The sequence below is a fragment of the Rhinolophus sinicus genome, linkage group LG02 (genome assembly GCF_036562045.2).
Source record: "Rhinolophus sinicus isolate RSC01 linkage group LG02, ASM3656204v1, whole genome shotgun sequence".
In the NCBI taxonomy this organism is placed as follows: Eukaryota; Metazoa; Chordata; class Mammalia; order Chiroptera; family Rhinolophidae; genus Rhinolophus; species Rhinolophus sinicus.
The window spans coordinates 126,921,420-126,948,809 of record NC_133752.1 but is presented as its reverse complement, the minus strand read 5'-3'; the positions used below and the strand labels follow the sequence as shown (position 1 = coordinate 126,948,809).

Here is a 27,390-nt window from a genome sequence, read left to right as displayed (position 1 = left end):
TGACCTCTCTCAACTAGGTTTCTCATCTATAAAATGTTCACAACAATTCTTCATGTTTTGATTATGTGGCTAAAATGAGATGTATAAAATCCCTGTGAGATTTCCTGGTGCATAGAAGTTGCCCCTAAGTAGTAATCATTATTATTACTATTAGTAGACTATAAAATTTGACTATTAATTTTTCCATTAGTAATCTGAGAAATCTGTTGACTCAAACTATGCTGCAAATACACCCTTGGGGAAACAGAAATATAGGATAGCTCTCTGCCGGCCTTACACTTTGAGAGTATTGGAGGAATTAGATGGACTAGTGTCTTTATCGTTTATCAAATAGTAAGACAAGTCAAAGTTTTCTTATTTCATATTCTGTTTCATTAGAGAGTAAAAAGCTTGAATATAACCGTTTTGATCTACTCTAGGTTGCTGCTGAAAACAGTGCTGGCGTTGGAGTGTTTAGTGACCCATTTCTCTTCCAAACTGCAGAAAGCGGTAATTTTCCTAAATCATTTATTCTAAGTTAACTTAGTTATGAGTTTTTGTCATTTAAAACAAATAAGAATGTATACAAAATATGGTGCTAAAATGCAGAAAAATTTCAACAGCATGGCCATTCAATTATTTTTTGGGTAGTTAATTTACCCATTAAAACATATATTTCTATTTCTCATTATAAAAACAGTATTATCTTAGAAAACATTGAAAAAAAATGAAAATGAAAAACAAGCATGCAATGTAAATTATCCATTGCCTCGTTATATTAAAAAACCTTGTTATGACTTTGGTGCAGTTCTTCTGGCTGTTTTTTTTCCCTCTTGAATATATGTCTATATGACTATATATTAATTAAAGTAGGCTTGTGCCATTTATGCATATTTATTTCCTGTTAACATCAAACCATAAGCATTTTTATGACATTAAATTTTTGCAAATAGAGGTTTTAATGGTTATCATATTAATTATCCATAACATGCAGTCATTACCAAACCAATTTAAAGACACCTCCATTGTTCCAGTGGTGGAGAGAAAAAATCTTAATGTCGCCCTGGACTCCTCTCTCTCACAGTACACTCTGATATATCAGCAAATCCAGACGGAGCTGTATCAAAATACATCCTGAATCTCACCTTATTGCCAGTCACTCTAATCCATTATTGTTTCTTGCCTGAGCAATTGAAAGTCTCCTTGTTTTTGTTTCCAACTTATGTGCCTACAGTTTATTCTTTCCGTAAGGGCACATTGTCTTTTGAAACATAAGCCAGACTCTTGTGACTTCTCTCTTCCTAACATGGCTCCTATGTCATTCAGAATAAGACCCTCAGTCACCCCCATGGCCTGCAGTGCTCTGTCAGCTCTTTCCCCTCTCTTACTTCATCTCTTAGATCACTCTCCCTTCCTCTATCTACTCCAGTCACACTGATCTTCTTTTTGAGCTTTATGTATTTCATACTTCTGCTAAACTGCCATAATTTGTAGAGATATTAACTTTCTTGGCAAATTGTGATTGAGAGACACTAGAGAAACTATAGGATGTAGTGAAAATAATCCTGGAACGGTGTGTCTTACAGTTTCTCATTTGCTGTGTGTTCTTGGGCAAATCGCATAATTACATAATCCTTCTTACCCTATCCTTCTTTCTTTTCTTTCTTTTTTAGGTAAATGTAAAGAGGTAAAAATATAATGTAAATCTAAATTTAGTTAGATTGGTGATTTCCAATTTCCCCCCCAAATACCCCTTTTTAACTTTTGCTGCATAAAACCTAAATTTAAGGAAGATTTCTCTGGGGAAAAACAAACAAACAAACAAAAAACCCTGCATTTATTATTGTCGAATAAGAAGTCATTTCTTTCCCCATGAATAAAAATACTCTTAGGAAGAGTATACATGTTAACCAGTTATACCATGCTGAGCTAATGTTCCATCCACAAGCACAAAAACTCAATTTTTTTAACCTCCCATGCAGCGTTATTTTAGGTAAACAAAGAATTTATTTTGGCTTTACAATGTTAAAAATATCTCTTGCATCTTCATTCCCAACTTGATAGATCCTTAGAAATGCGGGAAAATACTTTTAGAAGTCTCTGTATTGGATTTGTACAGGTTTTTTTTCCTGGCTCAATAAATGTATGCTTTGTAGGGAGTACACTTTGAGAAGTTGTAGTACTTTCACATACTTGTATATTTATGCATATAAATATGTCTAGATATGTCCTCAAAGTGTTGGAAAATACTTATCTGAAAGATAAAATGACTTTATAAACAGAACTTTTGGTACTTCAGCACTGAGTCTTTACTTGGATCAAGATGGATAAATTCACTGTATAAAAATCAAGAAGCAAAGGGATTTTGACACATAGAAGTCCAAAAGTAGAAACTAGAATACTTACAATAGGAAAAGACATGCCAACTACAGAAAAGAGCCAGAATTTTTCTTCAGATACCATGAAGTCCCAAAAGGAAAACACACATTTTACTGACACAAAAATAATTTAATGCAAGTTAATAAAATTTTAACTGATGTAATTAATTTCACTAAATGTTATTCAAGAGATGTAATGTTAAACCTATTAATGTATTTGGTCTACTTTTCTTAATATTTCAAAAATCATGCTTTGGAATTTAATAAAATGTTGGTTACCTTGTAAATTCAAATTTTTCTAGACCTGAGTAGTCCCCTATGACTGTTGTTAAAGCCCATTTGGAAACGTGTCAACTTATCTGCAATTTGTTATATATATATATATATACACACACACACACACATATATATCTATATCAGGAATACTTGTAAAAATTTGTATAGTTTACACAAATACATTTAAAGGGATGATTAAGATTTATGAAGAGAATAAAATGGTGGTTACCAGGGGATAAGAGGGTGCGAGAATAAGATTGATGTTGTTAAGGGTACAAACTTGCAGTGGGTAGTAAATAAGCCATGGAGATCTGGATAATGGATATAGACAACAATATGGTACTATATGTAATGTGATGCAGGTGCTAAATATTGCTGCAACAGCAATAACACAGTATATAAATGTATCAAATTAACATACTGTACAACTTCAGTTTACTCAGTGTCATATGCCAAATATATTCAATTAAAAAATTCATGATAAAATTTATAATTTTAATAAATCCATGGAATGATATGTTTAACAACCTTTTTCCTTTTGCTTTATTGTATTTTATCTAGCCAAAAGAAATTTAAGTGTTGAATCTTTAGTATCAGACAGTTATATTGTCATTATTCTTCTTAAGCTTTAATTAATTCCACTGATCAGTTTCCCTTGGAGAAAAAAAATTCCCATCCATTATTTTATCTATTATTAATGATTAATCAGCCCCCAAATAATTTTATTTTTTTTCCCATTAAAATGCAGCTGTCTAAGTTTCTTAGTTTCTACTGCTTAAGTCAGGTCATTCACATACAGCCCTCTCTCCCAGGACCTAACTTTCTTATAATATATATGGCTTTCATTTGGAAATCATATTTTGGCGTTCTTCTCTGCAATGTACACCTAAACTCCATTATTTGTTAATACTAGGCACCTCTGCTATCACTTATAATACTTTACCCCAAACATTTTGTTTTGTTTTGATTTCTTTTAATAATGAGTTGTCATGTTTGTTCAATATTCTAAAGGATCTTGATTATTTACTCTACTTTGTCAGTTTTGCATAGTTTACCTGGAAATTAATGGGTATAATTTTCTTTCATTCTAGCCTCATGTTTCTCACATCCCAATTAAAGTAACACACAGATAATTATTGCAGATTATTAATAATTGATAACAAAGTATCATGAATTCTGATGGAAGTTAATTTTGAGGGTACATGAAACTCAAAATATAATAACCACAACCAATTGAATGGTATCCACTTTAAGTTAGACACTAGAAATTTAGATATATTACAGAAATATGCTTTTTTTGTACAAATGGTTGGGCAATTGTTTCAATTTCCCATTTCTTCATTATCTAAGGAATCTACATAATTCCAAAATATTTTAGGAAGAGATTCATTTTTTAAATTTTTTGTATATTCACAAACAAGTATTATTTAATTTTTTTCAGACATATTTGGAAAAGATCATCAATGCCTGTGTTGACAAGTAAAGCTTATTTGACTTTTAAACTCAATTCTATGGACCTAATTTCTAGTTATTTATTTTAGGCAAAAGTAAATTAAATATGTTTCGAAAAGTGTCACCAAGTAGATTTTTTCCAATGTATTGTATATGTTTAATTTCATATAACATGAGAAATGTAATATCCCAAAATTATGTAAGTGGTATTCCAAGTTTTATAACAGTTTTTTCCCTCCCTTTCAATCTCTCTCACTTCTCTAGCTCCAGGAAAGGTGGTGAATCTCACGGTTGAGGCGTTTAACTATTCAGCAGTAAACCTGATTTGGTATTTACCTCGGCAACCAAATGGCAAAATTACCAGCTTCAAGATTAGTGTCAAACATGCCAGAAGTGGGATAGTAGTGAAGGATGTCTCAATCAGAGTAGAGGACATTTTGACCGGGAAATTGCCAGAATGTAATGTAAGTACCATGGAACACTTTCTATGCCTCCAAATTTTTAAGTAAAAATTTATATCTTGCAGTTTCTGGCATCTGGATACTATATATTTTACCAAAGTATAGCTATTTGATTATAGTACTAGGTTATATTATCACGTTATATACAACTGGCTATATTCAAGGTAGAATAAGAAAAGGGTTTGAGAATTCAAAAGTAAGACATTAAAATCATTTAGGGAGCTCTAGAAACATTTCATGGCAGAAGTAGCATTTGTGATAGACGGGGATTGTGTGAGGGGACATTTGGGGTGAAGGATACTTTGTAAAGCCCTGATGTAGGAAAGTGGAGGCTATAACTGGAAAATATATGTACTAGGAGGGGAGGGAATGGGAATAGTCAAGGTGAAGTTTGTGGAAATAAATTGTTTCTGTTGTGCATATGTTTGGTGAAGAATTTATTATAACTCTCATAATTAATGGGAAATCCCTAGAAGTAGTACCGTAATTATACTTTTCCAAAGATAACTTTGGTGATCTTTGGGATAATATTGATGAAGAAACAGTCCAACAAAATTACTTTTGTTTTAAATACTTCAAGTCTCAAAATCTTCTTTTTAAAATTAGGATATGTTTCTCATATATACATACATACGCAAACATACACAACACATGCTATTGGCTTTATCTTTTGAGTGCTTAAGGGGGGAAAAATGACAGTAACAGTAGAAAAGCGACCTGTGCTTGAAATTTCACAAACTGGAAAATATTTAATCTCTTTGGCTCTTGCACTTTTAACATTTTTAAAATACTCACTAATTATTTTGCTTTAGTTGTACCGTTATTGTAAATCACTTGAAATCCTATTCATCAGAAAGATTATGGTGTAAAGAATGATATATATATATATATATATATATATATATATATATATATATATATATATATATGTATATACACACACACACACACATATATATATACACTCTGCTCTAAAACTGTAGACATGAAAGAGTATAATTCTAGCAAATTTGTCCATAACTTCAATGGGTTACTTAATCTGTTAAAATCTTAACCAGTCATACACATAGAAACACATTTAAGAATAATATTTATAACATAAAGGAAAAAGAAATGAATTACACTTCTTATGTTCACCAAGATGTAACACATTTTTTTCTGTTGCTATTTATTTTGTTCCCTAGGAGAATAGTGAATCTTTTTTATGGAGTACTACCAGCCCTTCTCCAACGCTTAGTAGAGTTACACCTCCATCACGTACCACATATTCATCGAGCATGTTGGCACGGAGTAAGATAAGCTCTGTGTGGAAGGAGCCTATCAGTTTTGTAGTGACACATTTGAGACCCTATACGACATATCTTTTTGAAGTTTCCGCTGTTACAACTGAAGCAGGTTATATTGATAGTACAATTGTCAGAACACCAGAATCAGGTATGATTTCTTGTTTTGGGGGTATGGGGGAAAAAAAAGAGTTAACTTACTTATAGAATAATCTCTCATGCTTTTCATATAGATCTTTTTGTTAAAACATTCCTTCCTTTTCAATAACCGTTTTCCCCCTACTAACAGATAATAGGCATTTCATCTAGAGCATCTTCAATTTCAGTTTTCTTTTGTAATACTATCATAAGCATCTAAAATGAGAACGATTTGAAAATAAAGGATTCTTGAGCTAATAACCATGATTCTAAGATCAGCTTTTATTATTCTGTGATCTCAGCAATTTTTCACGATCATCTGTGCCCTTCTACGTCTTCTGTAATCATCTATACCCTTCTCTTACTGATGTTGCTGTTACCAAATGTGAGGGTATCACCTGAAGTAGCAGAAATATCACGTGATTAACATTTCAGTATCAGATAAAATATACACCTATTTGTATCCTCTTTACCTTGCAGTGTCCTCATGGAGGAAATGGAGACTGTAATAGTACATTCCTCATGGTGGGGTATTAGGATGAAATGAGTATAATTAGATGTTATTACTACTAAAGTCAAAAAGTACATAATTATGTACAAAGAGTATATAATTACGGTGTTATGGATTTGTACATATGTAAATTTATGTAGATGCTGACATAATACTGTACTAAATATATAGTATCAGACATTCAGTTGTTATCGGTAACAGTTGAGATTACTGGAAACTTTCATTGATAGGGTAATTTCATTGAAGCGCAGCATTTTTCTTTTTCTAATGATATAGCTGTCAGCCTTTATCATCTCATTTTACGTAAGTTTGAAGTTTTTCCTTGATTTAAAAAACAATCTTTGAATCATAGCCTTTCCTTCTTCCCTACTCCTTACTTCTTCTTATTCAATAAAAAGGAAATAATTTCATGAGGGTCACACAGAGTAAAATTTAGTGGACAAGAAATTTGTTTTGAAAAACATATTTGGAATATTTCACTTCAATTCAAAGAAAGGGTAGAATGAAGAAACATATCTATGAAAAAATAGACTATTTAAAAATGTCATTATTACTTTTTTATGTTACCAATGTTATAGTAGAATCTTCTAATGGTAGGTTATAAATTTTCTTGTAGAACCAAATACAGGTAGTGATACCAAAAGTAAAGATCATTGCTAGTAGATTCCGAAGGCTGAGTTATCTCCTTAACCCTTTTACCTGTTTCCTTCCACCAGAGGGAGAGTGTTTATTGAGCCAGATATCCAGGCCTTCTTGAATGCAATATATGTGTACACATAAATGTTTCAGGACAATGTAACCGTACACCAAACAATATAGGAATGAAACTTGCACTGGGCAGTCATATGCAGCATTAAATAAAATGAGCAATTGTTGCAAATAAGAAGTTCATCTGATAGTACAGCATGTTTTATTCAAATTCTTCAATTTACTCGATTTTTCCTTTTTTAAGTTAAAAAAACCCTTTGCCATTTTATTTTCTTTCTGACTTTATGTTTTATCACATATATTTTATAATAATAAAGTACTTTTTAATTGTAAATATATGCCTATATTTATTCTTTTTTTTCTCCCTATAATCATTTTAGTGCCTGAAGGACCACCGCAAAACTGTATAACAGGCAACATTACAGGAAAGTCTTTTTCAATTTCATGTGAACCACCAACTATAGTAACAGGGAAATTTAGTTATAGAGTGGAATTATATGGACCATCAGGTAAGTCTTAATTGGTTTTGTGTTTGCCTTTTGGAGTAAGAATTATATAAAATATGTTATAAGTAGCAATTTTTTAAAAGTATGAAACTTTTTTAAAGGCCCTATAGTTTAAGCAAATAATTGAAAATTAATAAGGAAGTTGAGGCTTTTTAAGTTTTTGTTTAAAACCGTAAACAAGTGTAAGGATGGCAGAACACTATCCATGTTCCATATTTGATGAGGAAAAGCTGAAAGAATGAGAGATGAGAAGTATTAGAGGAGGTGTGTATCTTCAAATATTTGAACAAGAGGACCTTGGCTTATTCTGATTACAAATATGGACTTAGGTTACGTTAAAGCAGATTTCTGCTTAGGAAAAGGAAACTACTTCGAATAATTAGAGTGCTCTAAAAATAATATGGGCAACTTTATGAATTGTCAAGTTCTTCATCTTTGTGAACAAACAGGAGTTGGGCACTTATCAGAGATATTTTGAGGGGTTCAAATACTATATTATTGGAAGTTAATTAAGTAAAATCTAAAATTCTTTCCTAATATGAGATCTTACAGCTCTGTGAAAGAGCCTAAATTCAACTAGTAATGAAATAACATAAACTCACATATTATCATTTATTTGGAAGAATGAAAAAGTAGAGTTCCTAATTATTTATTTTGAAACTTATATGACTCTATCATGAATCATAGAGTAATCTTTATTTTTTTATCCCTAAGTACCGTATACTCTTAAAATTCTGAAATATTTGCAGTTCCTAAAAAAAAATGGTAGTCCTTCCCCCTCTCCCAGTTTCCTCCCCTCCCTCCCCTCCCCCATACACAGAGACAAACAACACAAAACACACCTTTTCCACCTGGTATTATTTTCCAAAATGTTGACAAGGTGCTCTTTCATCTGTAAGGCTGGTAAAACAAGTAAGATGCATTTGGTAACCATTACATCTAACAACATGAAAGTCATTAGTGATATCAACAGGAGCAGTTATGATGGAGTATGGGGGTAAATTACTAATTGGAGTGGATTTAAGAGAGACTGAGAGAAGAGCGTTGGAACAGTGGGTAACAGACGACTCTTGAGTTTTACTGCAAAGTGAAGCAATGCAAGGAAGCAGAGTGGGGATAGGGATAAACAGATTTAGCAGGTTTCTTTTCAGAAGGAACAAATGATGCATGCTATTGGATGATGTGAATGAAGAAAAAAGGGAAAATTAATAATATAAGAAAAAGCTTTATCTCATCACAAGGAAAAGAATGTTTGTTACTGTGTATGTTGATGGATGTTACTGAGCCTTCTGTGGTGATCATTTTGCAATATATATATATATATATATATATATGTACTGAATCATTACATTGTACTTCTGAAACTAATATAATGTTACAGTGTTATAGCTCAATTGTACCTCAATTTAAAAAACAAATAAAATTCTTATAAGAAAAAAAAAGATTGAAAAAAAAAGAAAGGCAAGACTTACTGGAAAGCTGTCTTTTTGTAGGCAGAATGTGAGATCTTTTGGTCAAATGTAGGGATTGATTTGAGATAAAAACACTGATTGTTCATGCAGAGTAACAGATTGTAGAGTATATGGGTACAGAGGCTGGTAAACAGGTAATTATGTTGATGGGATTCTGTAGCAGATCTTTTCTGATTGATTTAATTTTTTCAATGGACTGAGAAGCAAGACTGTAAAATGGGAGAGATGATGGAACAGACAGATTTTGAAGTCTGAAGAGGGAAGATAAAATGTAAAATCATCATCTAGAAGAGTAGAGTGATTGGACTATGAAAGTTGAGTGAGGTGCCAGGCACCATCAAAGGGTTCATGTAAGACATGGTAATGAATAAAGTGATATTAGTCAGAGAGAGTTTTTGTTTTTCTTCAGCTCCCTTTAACAAGAGAAAGGCAAGACAATTGAAGGCTTATGTAAGACAGTGATATAATTGACAGTGATGCTGAGGATGGATAAAGAGTGGAAATCAAGTGGTGAGGAACCAAGCAAAATAAAATGAAATAAAAGAGGTGGTAAGATCAATGGATTGGGTGTCCCAGTGGACTTAAATGATTGTGGTTCAGGGTTCTCAAATAAGTGCACAGGAGATAGGAAAGAGTGGTCAGAGAGAGCTGAATGAAATCGAGATTATGGAGGATTTGCAGTTATTGTTAATACTGACGTCCAAGATATGACCACGAGGGAGTGACTGAGATAGGGTGGAGGGCTAGATTATTTAAGCAGAGCTCAAAGTGGTTTAAGGATTATCTCTAGGAATATTGAAACTACCACATATTAAGATGGTAACATTGAAGAAATAGGTATTGAAGCAGGAGCTAAACCATCCAGAATGAGGGTGAATAACCCTGGGGTTAGAAGATCACTGTGACAAAGAGGTCTCGTGGCTGTCACTGATGACATGAAATTTAAAACTGTGGGTTTTTATGAGGGAGCTAGAATGGTTTATGACAGGGTAATGAGGAGCGAGGAGATCACATGAGTACGCATGAAGGCATAGTCACTTGAGGGTTTCGGGAAAAATAGACCACCGTCATTTGGGGTGGCTGTAATGGAACAGAAGCAGTGTCCTCAGAGCCAGGTTTCAGCTAGAGCAAGAAGGTGAAAGAACTATACAGTAGTAAAGTTGAGGATTTAAGGAATATTGATGATGGACTATTCAAGGAATTTTGCTCTGAAGCTAAACTAGAAACATTTTCTAAATGCATCTTTTATAGAGGATAATGAGAATATTTAGCATTTTAATTGACTAAATTTGAGTATAGAATACTGTCACTGTTTTCATATTGGTAAAATCCAATGTCTTCCTTTTAAATATGTCAAAAAAAATACCACAGTAATTGAACACGACTTTATAATTTAATAAAAGTCATTTTAAATACTGGAAGATTTTCATGTTCTTTCCGCTGTTTTAATTAAATCGACATCAATCACTACTAAGCTAAATGTTTAAAATATATTCACTTTTAAAATTGTAATAACAAGCATTAGTGCATAGGCGAATGCTTTAATTGCTGTCTTTGCTCTATATTTAAATGTGAGATGATTACATGCTCGATGAGAAAATAACCCACAGGTATTTTTTGCTTTTTGCAGGTCGGATTTTGGACAACAGCACAAAAGACCTTAAATTTTCATTCACTCACCTCACGCCATTTACAATGTATGATGTGTATGTTGCAGCTGAAACCAGTGCAGGGATTGGACCCAAATCAAATATTTCAGTATTCACTCCTCCAGAAGGTGAGAACATCTCCATTAGCGTGTTAATGAGATATTTTTGCTTTGCTCATTAATTTTTATTATATTGGTTAAATATTATATTAGAAGCTATTTGGTTTATATTTATTTAATTCATGTTGTTTCCTTATCAGATGACTACCTAATACATTCTGAACATACGTTCCTGAAAACATTAAACCCATAGCATGCTTCATAATAAGAGGGACCAAAGATGAAGGAAGGTTAGGAAGCTACATGGAGTATGAAACCTGTTAGAGAGTCACAGTGCATATTAGCAAAACCTCAAGAAATATTAACATAAACAAACACATTTAACATTGTTTAACTCACATTATTTAATGTAGAATACATAGTTTGTCACAGACTAATGTTCAGAGAAATGTATGTATCCCCAATACCTATTACAAAATATGTTTATTATTAAAAGGGTATTCTAAGCAAGTAAGGAACCGTGGTGAGTGCATAGTACAAATTTACTAGCAAGAACTGAAATTATTAAAGCACATTTTCTCCTAAAGAAACTGTTTATTTGTATATATTAAACATCACAGTTTAAGGCTAACTGTAGTGTTTAAAAAATGTTAACCGAACCATTTCATAACCTATTTTCGTGGCCCACACCAAACTTGGTAAATGTCTTCGTTTCTATTTAGGGATTGTAATTATTGAGAAGAATACAATAATTTTTTTACAGCTACATTAACACTTGAAAAAGTTTCCAGATTTTGTTTGTGTGATGGCAAATGTACAGTAACTTGTAAATTAAATACACGTGTGTACAAGACTGTGCACCTATAAACTAAAGATTGGACATACATTCGTCAGATAAATCCATTCAAGTATTTGACCATTAGAGGGCAGCAGCTATTAGGGAATTTTGTATTTCTCCCCTTTGAAGAACAATTAAACCTTGATAATATTTTTCTGTTGAAAGAACTTAAAAATTATATTTTATATCAATTTCAAATGAAAATCTTAATGTGCACATAGTTTCAATACATGGATTAAGAAAGAGACGTGTACTCACAAGCAAAATGTTCTTTTTTACATATTAAAATTTTTCCGTTGTGTTTCTATTGGAAGAGTCTTAGCTTTGTATGTCTTTTCTGTTAGATCTTAAATTTCTCCCCATCTCTAAAAACTGCTCTGAAACACTTTCAAGAAAGCCAGACAGATTTCTGGATAGCTGTCCAGCACAGCGGAGTGACCTAACCCTCATCAGACTGGAGTCCTTGAGTATGGTCACAGTAGCATTTTCTCAACCAACCCAGTTGAGCAACTAATTTCTATTTTTATGTTATACAATTAAATAAATTCAGAATTTTTGTCTTCCTTCAAGTCGAGCAATTTTGGTGATCCTACACTGAATCCACAATTTAAGATTATTGTTTCATTGTCATCTTTCCTGGCTTACAGCATTTGACAAAATAGAGAAATAGATAATACATTGCTGCATGCATTGCCATGTTGTTTATTTTAGATATCATTTAAACATTCATTTCCCTTTCTTTCTGCATTTCTTATTCACAAAAAAATCAGTCAGGTCTTAAGGATATATATTTCAATACAGTTGTGCGTTTTTTACATCAAATTATTTTGAATAGATGACTCTATTTGCCCTGTATATTTTATCCTGAGCTTTATTTTACTATCTTCCTGAGCTACTTACATATAGACCATTGGCTCTAAGGAGGGGCAGTTAGCAACAGGTGGGCTCCACTAAGGGCAGGCATGGCATGGGTCTTACATCTGCATGGCAACCTTCCTCTAGGGAGTTCTTGGGGGATAGGTCAGACCCAGGAAAGGCTTCAACGGGCTACTCTGGCAAGTGCAGTGAATGTAACTTTCTACTTCTGACGATGCTAATTAAACCTGGTTTCATTAATTAAAACTTTGTAATATAGGAATCTTTAAACTCTATGAAAATACTCTAATAACTCATTAGGACTATATACTTGCAATGAAAATCGTATCTTAATTTTAGATTATTCTTTCTCATTTATTAATATAACAGGGTTCTTTGCATTCTAATTAAGGTTGCTCTATTTTCTTCCCCATATTTAAAAGTAGGCTATAATCTGTCTAAAAATTCATTAGGATATGCTTTTAAATTAATGTCCTTTAAAACAAGTGGGGTTCTAATAAATCTCTAGATATCACAGAAAAATGTTGAATTGACCTCTTATAGAAAATAATATGTGCTATTACATTATCATGGGGCTGATTTTGTTAGCACTGAGAATGTTATGATCCATAGTGTACTTTGATAATCAAAAAAATCAACATCATCTTGTTATAGCCGTTCTCCTGTATATTTCATAAGATTCATACATACCCTTAATATTTTACTGAGCAGATTTTTACATAGGTGTGAAAAAGAGATGATTTTGGGGGAAAAATCTTAATTTAATAATTTCCAATGTTACAAGAGTCATAGAGTTACCTATTTCAAAATGAGACACTGCAGCGGAATATAACATAGGCAACAGCATTTTATTTGTATGGGGGCTAAAAAAAAAACCTTAAGTAAACTTTGTTGTTTCAATATTCCCTAATAACTTTTCTGTCACTAGTGTCATTATATCTTATAAGGAGGTTAGCATCATTTCTTAAAAGCAAACAAAGTATTGAAATCCATGTTTACTTTCCCATAAATAGACTATAGAAATGAAGCTTTTTGTCTTCAGTGATTTCAACTTGCTACTTGCTGCAAATGGTAGTAAAGTCTTTGTAGGGAAATCACTGAGGGACTGTCAACTTTGTGTTTTTCAGGATTCTCAATGATTTTTATTTTTCAATAGATTTTTTTCAAAATGCACTTCTAATGGAAGTTTCATTTGCTCAATTTTGGCAAAAATTATTTTAATGTATTTTCTTTACCCAAGTGCCATTTGTCTCCATTTTATATTTTCTATTATAATAGTTTTTCATTTGAAAACTTAAAATTATTTGAAACACTTTTTACCAATCATATGTCCACTGTTTCTCATTTTTTAGTATAATTTATAGACACGTTGACTTGAGAATGATTTTTTAGGTAGTTCCTGTCGACAACACCTTCAGAAGTGATGCTGAACCATGAATAATTGCCTTGTGTGTTTGATTTTCTTTAGTTAATTTGGTATCAATATTAAAGGAGTTTGATCTAATCCACACTTCTCTGGTTTCTCCATAAGAATGCGTGGTGTAAGAGATCAAGTATCTTTCTAAAGATAAGATACAATGCTGTCTACTCTATTTCCTTTATGCCCTAAGCTTTTTCTTCTTTTATAAGAAAAAAAAAAGAGATAGGTTTACAGTTATTCTTATATAAGTTCAGGGGTGAATTTTTAGGATAATATAGAAACATTCTTTTCTTGAATCATAATTTTAGGCATTAGTGTCATGGGGCAATACTTATTAAGTTATATAAAAAGTGTATCATAAATTAGAAGATAAAAAAACCTTCTGCTAATAGACTTAAGGATGGCTAAGAGACAGTAAAATGTATGTCTTTTTTGGCTGTACTGCATAGTTTTGGGTATCCTACTACATTAATGAGTTACATAAAATGAAACTGACCATTTCACTTATTTTCTAAGCAGGCAGGGTTTAGTTGCCCTATTAATCTGATCAATGTAGTCATTAAATTGGCTTCTTCAGTTGAGGTTCAACATGAGTTCAAATCAAATAGAAAAATTCCAGAGCTCTTCTCTGATTTATGTTATGCAGTACCGGCTAAGGATTCATCTACATAGCAACCTCAAAATAAAATGGAAAAGAGAGGTGGAATGGGAGCATTGCTATTTAAATGACCAAGTTATTTTCACACTTCAGAACCAATTGGAAAGTTCCTCCACCCTTGAGAAACGTGTATTGGTAAACATGATGATAGAAACACAGGCTCAGGGACAATATATGTTAATGAAATAAAAAATGTACTAGCGGTGGCCTGTGCACAATGCCTTATCTGTTTTATTTCTCCCTCTATTCTAAAGTGCCAAGAACAGTAACCATATGATGAGGGCTCAGTCTGTTGAATGATGAATGAATCAATCAATAATTGTGGGGTCCTAGCCTAGAGCTCTTCCGCCTTCCTTCAAAAGTCAAACTGTTTTCCCTTCAGAGTGGAACTCCTGTGGGGTGATCGATATAAAGAGTTATTCTTCTATATAGAGATATACCAAGGGTTTTAGAAAAGAGGATTCGAAAATTAGCCAGTTACCTGTGGGCTGTTCATGTTGTGTTTGTCTCCCAGTTCTGAGCGCAGGATTTACCCACACTGGAGACTAGAATCCTGACTGCAATAATCAAGTAAGGTGCTCTTTGCCCAGAATGACTTATTCATACATCCAGCCGTTAACCATTCAAAAACATTTAGAACTATTTATGTTCTCACAATATCTAGGGGGCTTTTAAAGTGGTTACTTCATAGAAACAAAGGAGAAACAACTCTTAATCTATTGGATAAAAATGCTGTACAGTTTACTACACGATTAACTGAAGCATAATTATCTTCACCAATTATAAACATTACATATGGGAATTGGGACATTAATTTTCAATTCCTTTCTGTTATCTTAAAAGGCAACAGACTCATTCTGCATTTATGTTATGCCCCTAATGTATCTCTCTTCTAAGTGGAATTTTCTAAACCTATACTAATGTGAAATATATTCGCTTAGAGAAATGAATTTAATGTGTTACCATCCTGACCGTAAGGGACAATATTCTTATGTCATATTTTTCTTTCTTGAACCAATATTTTGTAAATTCTCTTGAATCATTTGTTTTTTACAGTAACCTGCATAGTAATAGGAACAATATGACTATACCCATTTTATAGATAAGGAAACTGAGGATGAAGGGATGAATTGTTTATTCATAATCACATACCGAGCTATAAACAAAAGGTGGCTAAAAGCCTAGGGCATGTTTATTCTTGATCCATTAGTCCTGGGCACTGGGAGGTTTCCTAGATGTTGCTCTTGGTGACTTTATATCTAGAATTTGTTTAAGTCCTTGGTGTTTTATCTTAAACCAGTTGTTAATTTGTCCCTGTTTTTCTTTACTGCAAAGGATAAGGGTACTTAAAATTTGAGATTCACATAATTAATTTGTAAAATCAGCAGATATAAATTAATCAACTCTTCAAACAATCTCATTTAATAAATTAAAAGTTTCCCTAATTAAATTTCATTGCATTCAAAGTCTTCTAGATATTATTTTTGATATGCTATTATAATTTTTATAAAGGCTTCAAGATTTCTACTGGGCATTAATCGTCCATAACAGCTTTCTCTCAGAAGTTATTTTTATTAATGAATTTGTTTCAAACGAATGTTATGACATTTTGATTTGGGGCAATTATTCCATTATCCTAATTCTTGTTTTCTTGTTTGAAAACAATGTGTAGAAATTTAACTTTAAATACCCACGTATATAAAGAATCTTATACATGTTTAATTATTAATAAATTAGTAAATTGTTTTAGGTTAATTTCTAATAGAATTTCTTACAGATCTTAAATCATAAGCTAGGAATTCAGGGAATTTTTTTAAAAATCGAAAATGTATTTTAGTATTTTCCCCTCCTTATTTTTATTTTTACTTTTATTTTTAGTTCCAGGTGCAGTATTTGATTTACAACTTGCAGAAGTAGAAGCCACACGAATAAGAATTACTTGGAAGAAACCACGGCAACCAAATGGAATCATTAACCAATATCGAGTCAAAGTGCTAGTTTCAGAGACAGGAGTAATTTTGGAAAATACTCTGCTTATAGGAAAAGATGAGGTATTGCATCTTTATTTTACATCTTAGCAAACCCTTTCTACTTTGTTCTGGCACTGATAACTTGGAAGATTTGCCAGCATTAAAAATAATTTGACAAGGTTTATAATATAATGTGAAGAAATTTGGGCTTTGTTGATAATATAGCTGGATCATATTTCATTTTTAGGACATATATTATTAGTTAAGTGCTATTATTGTTTTTCAGCCTATGAAAAATGTTAATTGAACAATTAAGCAGGACTAAAGTTTCTTCCATACGTGAATATTATTATGGTGATTAAGTTAATGAATTGCTTGGAAACTCCTATTATGATTTAAATACTTCAGCTAAGGTTGTGCTTGCAATTTGGAACAATTGCTAATAAAAAGCACAGTAATTTTAGAAGTTGTTATCAAATGATTAAGTCTGTTTAGTCTTAGGAAGCTAAATTTCTCAGAGCTGCCTTATTAAAAAAAACAAAGTACCTTTTATTAAATCAAATAACCAAATAAAAGGGATAAAGTTCATAGTCATAAAATAAGAGGACAATGTTTTTGATTCTGTTCACACTGGAAGTCTTTTTCCCCTCTGTTTCTGTTAGAAAGTACATGCAACACTGATTTCCCTCCACTGTTTTTAGTTACCTCACCCAGCCTGCTATTCACCTGAAAGGACTGCTAAGCCTCCAGACTTGTCAAATCAGATATTGGCTGCTTCCTGGGCACACAAAGAATAAATGTACTTAGGACCAGTGAGTTCAGCTGGAGGACTAGCTGGGAGGTGCTCCCTGATGGTTATTCAGCAATAAGCTTCCACTGTTTTGTTCAAAATGACTGCTTCTTCTAATTGTGCTGTTATCTTTTCCACGTATATTGTTCACTCTATTTCTAGTCCAAACCTTCCTCTGTTTATGGTATCTATTTGAAAGTTGACCTTACTATGTGCTCAATGCACTCTCGCCTAGCACTAATTACTCCAACTTGTTCACCATCTCCAGACGAGGGTTACGTTTTAATCCTATGTTGACTCCTTTCTTTTGTGCGAAAGATGTTGAGATATACTTTCTCTAATACCCACACAGAGGGCAAAAGCTTAACTCTTTGCTCCTGCTGAGAGGTCTTAGATACTTAATGTTTTTAGGACTAGGTGACAGGTCTCCCACTTCTGCTAATGACACCATTGAAAGGCCAGATATACCTGTATTTCTCTTGAAGCGAAGAGGTTCTGGAAGGGATTCTTTATGATTCTGCCTCTTTCTATATGCTCCGCAATCCCTATGACATGGAAGAGTGAACATGAGCTTTGGAACCACATAGATCTGGGTTTATATCCTAATTTGGTCACTCACTGGGCTGTGGAACAGAGAGGTGAAGAGTACAGACCTCGGAGACCCAATGCTTGGGTTTAAACTTTGGTTTTGCCTTTCTTGGTTATTTAACCTTGGGAAAATTGGTGGGGCTTATCTGAATTTTAGCTTCCTCTTCTTTAAGACAGGGATTATAAGAGTCCCTAAAACAAATTGGTAAAGAGGATTTAATGGATTAATATGTATAAAGAACTTAGAACTGTACCTGGCATGTAGTAAGTGTTGTGATAGATAACTGATCGGTTATGATTATTAATCATGGCATTGGACCATTCACCTTGGTTGGGACTCAGTATTAGTTTCCTTCTCCTCCCTTAATAAAAGGAAACATTGTATTTCTCTCTATGTTTGTGATGGTATCTTTCTTCATTAGATCAGGCCCATTATTGATGTTTCTGCTTTCTCTTGCGACTGGTGTTTGGGCTCTCCTTTCAGGTGGTTGATGTGGGGACACAGATATGGCAGAGGCTCTAAATCCAAATGAACAGGGATCCTCGCCCTGACTCTGCACTGTTCTAGCTCTGTGACCTCAGACAAATCAACTTTTGGAGAGTTGGTGCCCTCATTTTTAAAGTGGGGCATATATATACCCACCTTCCAGGGTACGGGATACATGAGCTAACAGATAAAGCCTCTGGCTTTGTGTATTCATTTTTTATCCTTTTCATTGACCTTGGTACCTTTCTTGGGATAAGGACTTTTTTCTTCCATTCGCTCTTGAAATTTTTATTTTAATTTTATTTGTTTTATTTATTTTTAATCTATTAAATTTATTGGGGTGACATTAGTTAGTAAAATTATATAGGCTTCAAGTTACATTTCCATAATACATGATGTGTATATTGCATTGTGTTCGCCACCAAGAGTCAGTTCTTCCTTCACCATATATTTGATCCCTTTTTCCCTCTCCTACCTTTCCCCTTCCTCCTTACCCTCTGGTAACCACTAAACTGTTGTCTGTATCTATGATTTTTAAATTTTTTTGTCTTGTTTGCTTGTTACTTTCAGTTTTATATCCCACATATGAGTGAAGTCATATGATTCTCGACTTCTGTGTGATTTATTTTGCTTAGCGTGATAATCTCAAGATCCATCCATGTTGTCACAAATGGAAGTATTTCATCTTTTCTTATGGCCAAGTAATATTCCGTTGTGTATATGTATCACATCTTCTTTATCCAGTCATGTATCCAAAGACACTTTTGTTGTCTATGTCTTGGCCTCTGTGACTAATGCTGCAATGAACATAGGGGTATATATATCTTTACAGATAAATGTTTTCAGATTTTGGGGGTAGATAACCAAATAAGGGATTGCTGGGTGCTGTGGTAATTCTATTCTTAATTTTTGAGGAACCACCATACTATTTTCCATAGTGGCTGTACTAATTTACATTTCTACCAGCAGTGTATGAGGGTTCCTTTTTCTCCATAACCTCTTCAACACTTGTTATTATTTGTCTTGTTGATAATAGCCATGCTAACAGGTATGAGGTTGTATTACATTGTGGTTTTGATTTACATTTCCCTAATAGCTAGTGAAGTTGAGTGTTTTTTCACATATCTGTTGGCTGTTTGTATGTCTTCTTGGGAAAAGTGTCTGTTCAAGGTCCTCTGCCCCTTTTTAAATTGGATTTTTTTTGTTGTTGTTGTTGTTGTTGTTGTTGTTGAGTTGTATGAGTTTTTATATGTATATATGTATTTTGAATATTTGCCCCTTATTAGAGGTGTTGTTTGAAATAGATTGGTGCAAAATTAATTGTGGTTTTTGCAATTAGTTTTAACCTTTTAAAGCACAATTACTTTTGCACCAACCTAATATATTCTTCCATTTGGTTGGTTGTCTCTTTGTTTTGTCAATAGTTTCTTTTGCTGTGCAGGTTTTTAGTTTGATATAGTTTCATTCATTTATTTTTCCTTTTACTTCTCTTGCCTTTGAGGTCAAATTCATAAAATCTCTGAATCCGAGGTCCTTAAATTTAGTATGTATGCTTTTTCCTATGCAATTTATTGTTTCAGGTTTTATGTTTAGGTCTTTGATTGATTTTTCAGTCAATTTTGGTATACGGTGACAGATAGCAGTCTGGTTTCATTATTTTGCACATGACTTTCCAATTTTCCCAGCACCATTTATTAAAGAGGCTTTTTTTTCCTCCGTTGTATGTTTTTGGCTCCTTTGTCAAAAATTATCTGTCATTATATATGTGGGTTTATTTCTGGGTTTCCAATTCTATTCCATTGGTCTATGTGTTTGTTTTTCAGCCAATACCATGCTGTTTTGATTATTGTCACTTTGTAGAATAAATTGAAGTCAGTAGTGTCATACCAGCCTTCTTTTTTCTTCTTAGGATTGTTTTGGCTATTTGGGGTCATTTGTGATTCCATACAAATCTGATGATTTCTTGTTTTATTTCTTTAAAATATGCCATTGGGATTTTAATGGATATTGCATTAAATCTGTATATTGCTTTGGGGGATATGGCCATTTTAACTATGTTGATTCTTCCAATCCATGAACACGGAATATTTTTCCATTTTTTGTGTCTTCAATTTCTTTCAATAAATGTCTTACAGTTTTTGGTATATAGGTCCTTCACATCCTTTGTTAAATTTATTCCTAGGTATTTTACTTTATTAGTTACAATTACAAAAAGATTTTTTTTTTCATTTCTTTTTCTGGAATTTCATTGTTAGTATATAGGAATGCAATGGGTTTTTATACATTGATTTTTGTATCCTGCAATTTTACTGTATTTGTTTACTGTTTCTAATTTTTTTTTTTTTTTTTTTGGTGGAGTTGTTAGGGTTTTCTGTGTAAAGAATCATGTCATCTGCAAAAAGTGACAATTTAATTTTTTCATTCCCAATTTGGATGGCTTTTGTTTATTTCTGTTACCTGATTGCTCTGGCTAGAACTTCCAATGCTATGTTGAATAGCGGTGGTGATGGGGGCATTCCGTCTTCTTCCTGATTTTAGAGGAAAAGCTTTCAGAGTTTCACCATTAAGTATGATTTTAGCTGAGAGTTTGTCATATATGGCCTTTATTATATTGAGGTACTTTCCTTTTATGCCTATTTTATTACTTGTTTTAATCATGAGTGGCTGTTGTATCTTGTCAAATGCTTTTTCTGCATCTATTGATATAATCATATGAATTTTATCCCTTATTTTGTTTTTTTGGTGTATCACATTGATTAATTTGCATATGTTGAACCATCCTTGTGCTCCTGGGGTGAACCCCACTCTATCGTGATGTATAATCTTTTTAATGCATTGTTGTAATCGATTTGCCAGTATTTTGTTTAGGATATTTGCCTCTGTATTCATCAGAGATATTGGTCTGTAGTTTTCTTTTTTTGTGTTATCTTTACCAGTTTTGGGTAGCAGGGTAATGTTGGCCTCATAAAATCAGTTAGGAAGTATTACCTCTTCTTCAAATTTTTGGAAGAGTTTGAGGAAGACAGGTATTAAATCATCTTTGAATGTTTGGTAGAATTCACTAGTGAAGCCATCTGATCCTAGACATTTGCTTTTAGGGAGGTTTTGGATGATTGTTTCAATTTCCTTACTGTTGAATGGTCTATTTAGATTTTCCAGTTCTTTGTGATTCCACCTTGGAACGTTACATATATTGATATAAATTTCCCTCTTAATACTGCTTTTACAGTATCTCAATTATTTTGATATGATGTGTTTTCATTCTCATTTCTTTTTATGTATCTTTTGATCTGCTCTTTTATTTCTTCTTTGACCCAGTCATTCTTTAGTAGAATGTTGTTTAATTACCACTTATTTGTGGGGTTTTTTCTCCCCCCCCTTTTTTTTTTTTGCCATTGATCTCTACTTTCAAAGCACTGTGGTTGGAAAATATGCTTGGTATGATTTCAGTCTTCTTAAATTTGTTTAGGTTAGTTTTGTGTCTCAACATGTTGTGTATCCTTAAGAATGTTCTATGTGCACTAGAAAAGAATGTATAGTCTGGTGTTCAAGGATGAAAGGCTCTGTAAAGGTCAATTATGTCCATGTGGTCTAATGTGTCATTTAATGCTGATACTTTGTTTGATTTTCTGTTTGGATGATCTATCTCAAACTGTTAGTTTCCACACTATAATTGTGTTTTTGTCAGTTTCTCATTTTAGTTCAGTTTGTATATATACTTTGGTGTTTCCTGATTGGAAGCATATACAGAGGGCACACAAAAAATATATACACATTTTAAGAAAGGAAAAAGCTATTAAAATTTTAATACTCAATATATACCAATAACAAAAAATGAATACAAGTCACATTTGTCTTCTGCAGTTACACGAGGTGCTCAAAGTGGTTACCATCAGCGTCTAGACACTTCTGATTATGCGAACTACTGCTTGAGCAACGTAGACAAAAGTGTCCACTTGTATACATTTCTTTCGCACCCCAGTTTATTGATAAGTGTTATCTCTTCTTGTTGTATTGTCCCCTTTATCATTATGAGATGTCCATCTTGGTCTCTTTTTACCTTTTTTATCCTGCAGTCAGTTTCATCAGATATAAGTATGACTATACTTACTTTTCTGAGGATGCCATTTGCTTGCAGTATCGTTTTCCTCCCTGTCACTTTGAGTCTATATTTGTCCTTTCAGCTGAGATTGTCTCTTGAATGCAGCATATGCATACATTTTATTTTTTGATCCAATTTGCTACTCTGTGCCCTTTTATTGGTGACTTCAATCCATTTACATTTAGGGTGATTATTGACATATGAGGATTTCCTATAACCATTTTAGTTTTTGTTTTCTGCTAGCTTGGTGTCTCCATTGTTTCTTTGCCTTTGTATTTCTGTTTGTTATTTTTATTTGGTGGTATTCTAAGATTTTTTCCTTTTTCCTTTTTTTTTTTTTTTTTAATGTTATGAGTCTCAGTTCTGGATTTCTTTTCAGTTATTTCCATAAGTTTATGTAAAAGAAAGTTTCATATATACAGTAGTTCTTTTTCTTCAGCATGCATCTTATCTCCATTCCCCTTTGCAAATTCAGACTTTTACCTTCTCCCTTTTTATGTTTTTGTTGTCACAAATTATCCCTATTTATACTGTGAGTTGATTTCTGAGTTGCAATAGCCAATTGTCTTCTTCTTCTCTTTTTTCTTCTTTTATGTTTTTATCTTTTTTACCCTTATGTTATGTTTAGTGTATAGTGCCCAATGTATAGGGATTGCCTTTTCCTGCTTCTGTCTGTTAGTAATCTTACACATAATTTTGTGTCCTCTTGTCTTTTTTTCTGGTAGAGTGATCTTCAGTATTTTTTGTAATGCAGGCCTTGTGGTGGAAAATTCCCTCAGCTTCTGTATATCTGGAATGTTCTTTTTATTCCTCCTTTATATCTAAAGAATAACTTTGATGGATTTATTATCCTTGGCTGGTAATTTCTCTCTTTCAATATTTGAATATTTGATTCTACTCTGTCCTGGCTTGTAAAGTTTCTGCTGAGAAATCTGATGATAATCTAATAGGCTTTCCTTTGTAGGTTACCATCTCCTTTACCTTGGCTGCCTTGAGAATTCTTACTTTGTCATTAATTGTTGACAGTTTCAATATAATGTGCCATGGAGAAGGCCTATTATGATTGAGGAAATTAGGTGTTCTGTTTGCTTCTTGGATTTGAGGATCCAGTTCTTTTCATAGCTTTGGGAAGTTCTTGTCAACTATTTGTTTGAATAGGCTCTCTTTCTTTCTCCCTCTCTTCCCCTTCTAACATTACTCTTTCTGATGGAGTTGGATAGTTCTTGTAGAGTTGTTTCATTTCTTTTAACTCTCAAGTCTCTCTCTTCTTCCATCTGCATCATTTGCAGATTTCTATCATCAATAACACCAATTCTTTCCTCCACCTGGTCAGCTCTATTTCAGTTTTTATTTCTTTTATTGAGTTCTTCAGCTCCAGAATTTCTATTTGGTTCTTTTTAAAAATTCCAGTCTCTTTGGTAAGGTATTCATTTTGTTCATTGATTTTATCTCTGAGTTCATTAAACTGTTTATCTGAGATTTTTTGCATCTTGTTGAGTATTTTCAGAAATGCAATCGTGAATTCTCTGAAATCATTTAAGTTACATATTTCCATGTCTTTAAGTTTATTTTCTGGAGATTTTTCATTTTCTTTCTGAGCTGCCTTGTTACCTTGGTTATTCATGGTAAATGATGAATTATTTATCTTCCTGGGAACCTATGGGAATGAATTCTGCAGCTAGTTAATATGAAAAGCTATTTCTTTTCTTATATTTTCCAATAAGTAGTGTTTTATTTTCTGTTGCCCTGTTCTAGCTTCTCATGGTGGAAGATTTCCTGTGGAAGTGGGTCTCTCCGGTGACAAGTTTGCCTCAGTCTTGGGGCACCATCTCCATGGGAGGATGTGGTGGGCAATGGGGTTCTGAGACCCTGAAATCCCTGTGCTGCCCATGCAGCAGATGCAAAACTATGCATCTCAGCAGCTCTGAGTGCCCTCACTGGGATCAGCTGCTAAAGGTGGGGGCAGGGTGGGCTGGGAGAGGTGGCTGATCAGTTTGTCTTTGTTCTCCTCTGAATAATGGCTATTGCCAGACTATGGCTGCTTCACCCCATTTAGTTCCTCCCTTGTCACTGGGATTAGCTGCAGTGTGTGTCTGCTGCTCAGGAACTATCTCTCCAGTTTTTAGGGCTGTAGATAGTCTCCTCTTTCATCCAATACTGGTACCATTTTTTTTTTTCTGGAGCCTGCTGCTAACACTGGGAGGTTGGGAGGAGGCTGCAAGGCTCTGTGGCTTTGTTTTCTGCCTGGCAGTTCGGTCTGTTAGACCAGAGTTGTAGCACTTCTGTGTTAGTCTTTGCCTCCAGTTGTCTCTGCCCCAGTCACTGGGTTCAGCAGTATTATGTCCTGATCACTCAGGCAGGATTGTTCAGGGCCACAGAGAGTGCACCTGTGGTCTCACTCCTCCCTTGTCCCGGGTCTACAGTGAGCTCTGCACTTCTTCCTTCCCCCTTCCCCTCTTAGTCCTGACTTGCGCAGATCTCTCTGATGTGTTTTTGTGTTGTATAGGGAATCCTTTGTTTAATTATAGCTGTTCAACTTGTTGTAACTTCGAGGGGAGAGATCAAAGGGGACCCCTCATGCTGCCATGTTTCTGACATCAACTCTCCATTCACTCTAAACTTCTCAAAGTGTAACCTTCATATCTGCCCTGTCTCAAAAATTCTTTAAATCCTTGAAATCTTATTAAAAGTCACCAGTGACCTCCTAAGTGTCAAATACATAGTTACATATTTTTAAACATTCTCATCTTCCTGTCTCCTCCAAATCCATCCCTGTGCCCCATCCCACTCCCCAGGTTTTGACACATCTCTTTGCTCCCTAATACTTCCTCGACTTTTGTATAGTGTGACTTTGCAAAATTTTGCCCTTGTACAATGAAAAATGGAGAAAATTAAAAAACCTACCTCTTTCTTTTACAATTTTCTAATGCCTTCTTTGAAAAGGTGTTCCAGAAGTTTCTGTTTTTAGCCATATCGTTACTTTTTCTTTTGATGATTTCACAGTTTTAATCACTGCTTTCTATTTGCATGACTCTTTTGCCTGGCTTTCCATGATGATCTTTTTCTCTGACACTTGGCATTCCTAATTACAACCATTTGTGGGAAGATTCTGCCAGGACTCAACACACGTAAACTCATTCCCCCCATAAAACAAAATAAAGAACTAAATCCTTTTTGGGATAACAGGGCCAGGTTCATGATTAGAAGGAATGAGCTGGAAAGAACAGATACGATACAGAGGTCCTGGGACAGTGATGGAGACCTGTGAATATTTCCACAGTACACACAAGAAGAAACTCTGTCCAGGCAATTAATACTTTCAGGGTGTTAAGAAGCAGTCCTGAAGAGAGGCTGACTTGAAGCCTAGATATCAAATAACAGGCTTAGAATTCCCTAACCGTTTGGATTGGGCACACCAGTCCAGGGCACACACAGAGCTGTGAATTGAAGGTCTAAGTGTTTGGAAGACTGTAATGGCATTTTTATATGCCAGATGTTTCACGTTTTGGACAATGGCACCATTATCTTCTCTGTCATAAAGGCTTGAAACCTTGGGGTTACCTCTGATTTTTTGGTTATACTTGACATTCAATAGCCACTGAATGTTAAGGTCAATTATTTCTACCTCCAGACTGTGACCTATATTTCATTCCTGTGTCCCAACCCTAGCTGAGAATTGCATAATCTCTCGCCTAGATCATTGTTGTTATCTCACTACATTAATTTTCTATTGTTGTATAACAATTCGCCACAAGCTTACAACCATTCACATTTACTATCTCCCAGTTCTCTGGGTCCAGACAGCTTAGACAGGTTCTCTGCACAAGTTCTCACAAGGCTGTAATCAAGTAGCTGACTATGCTGTGTTCTCATCTGGAGGCTTGACTGGGGAAGGATCCATTTCCAGCTTCACTCATTTTTTTGGCAGGTTTCATTTCCTTTTTGCTATAGAACTGAGGGCCTAGTTTCTATCTGGCTTGCGACTGGAGACTACCCTAACTCTAGTTCATGGAGGTCTTGCACAGTTTCTTCCATATGGATTTTCCCAATGTGGCCATTGACTTCATTAAGCCAGCAAGGAGAGTCTTTATAATGTAATGTAATCATGACTGTGACATCCCATCATCTTTATTTTATTCTATTGGTTAGATGTAAATCCTAGGTCCCATGCAGGTAAAGAGGAGAGGATTATACAGGGCCATGAACAACAGGAGGTAGGGATAATGAGGGACCACCTGAGATGCTATCCACCACATTCTCTCAGTGTACTAGTTTATATTTCATGTACCTATTAGAATAATATTTGTAGATTTAAGTGTATTATTTAAATTACAAACATAATTAAACAAGAGTTAAGAATAGTTGGGGAAGGTGTGTATGTATCTGTTTATGTAATCTCTTTACTATTATAATCGAAAGTTAATAGATACTGTCTAAAATATTATAAGTGAGTCTTGGGAGCATTTGAGATCTTGCTCCCCAGCACATGCTGACAGGTTGGCTCAAATAAACTCATAAAAATCTCAAAAAATAAAATAAAATAAGAGAGCCTTAACAGAGAAATATAGCTCCTTATTTAGTGATTTTAGGCATAAATACCACAAGAACTGAAAACACAAATGATTAAAAGTGTTACTGTGGAAAGTAAGACTGGGAGTCAGGAGGTATAGACAGGGATTTTCATTGTAAATTCTTCATCACCTCTTGATTTTTTTATAGCCATGTACATACATCATGATGATAAAACTTTAAACATATATTAAAATATATTCCTTCGCTTAACTTAATC

At 33.8% G+C, this 27,390-nt stretch overlaps 1 protein-coding gene across 2 annotated transcripts in view; it reads left to right on the top strand.

The window, feature by feature from the left end:
* Positions 1–27,390, top strand: part of PTPRQ (protein tyrosine phosphatase receptor type Q) — a 195,779-nt gene that overhangs the window by 3,372 nt on the left and 165,017 nt on the right. For both annotated transcript variants that reach the window (XM_074325367.1, XM_074325366.1), the window contains exons 4-9: positions 420–489; positions 4,350–4,549; positions 5,731–5,980; positions 7,567–7,695; positions 10,795–10,941; positions 16,543–16,715. In XM_074325367.1, the coding sequence (XP_074181468.1) occupies positions 420–489; positions 4,350–4,549; positions 5,731–5,980; positions 7,567–7,695; positions 10,795–10,941; positions 16,543–16,715 (969 nt within the window). The remainder of the gene's footprint in view (positions 1–419; positions 490–4,349; positions 4,550–5,730; positions 5,981–7,566; positions 7,696–10,794; positions 10,942–16,542; positions 16,716–27,390) is intronic.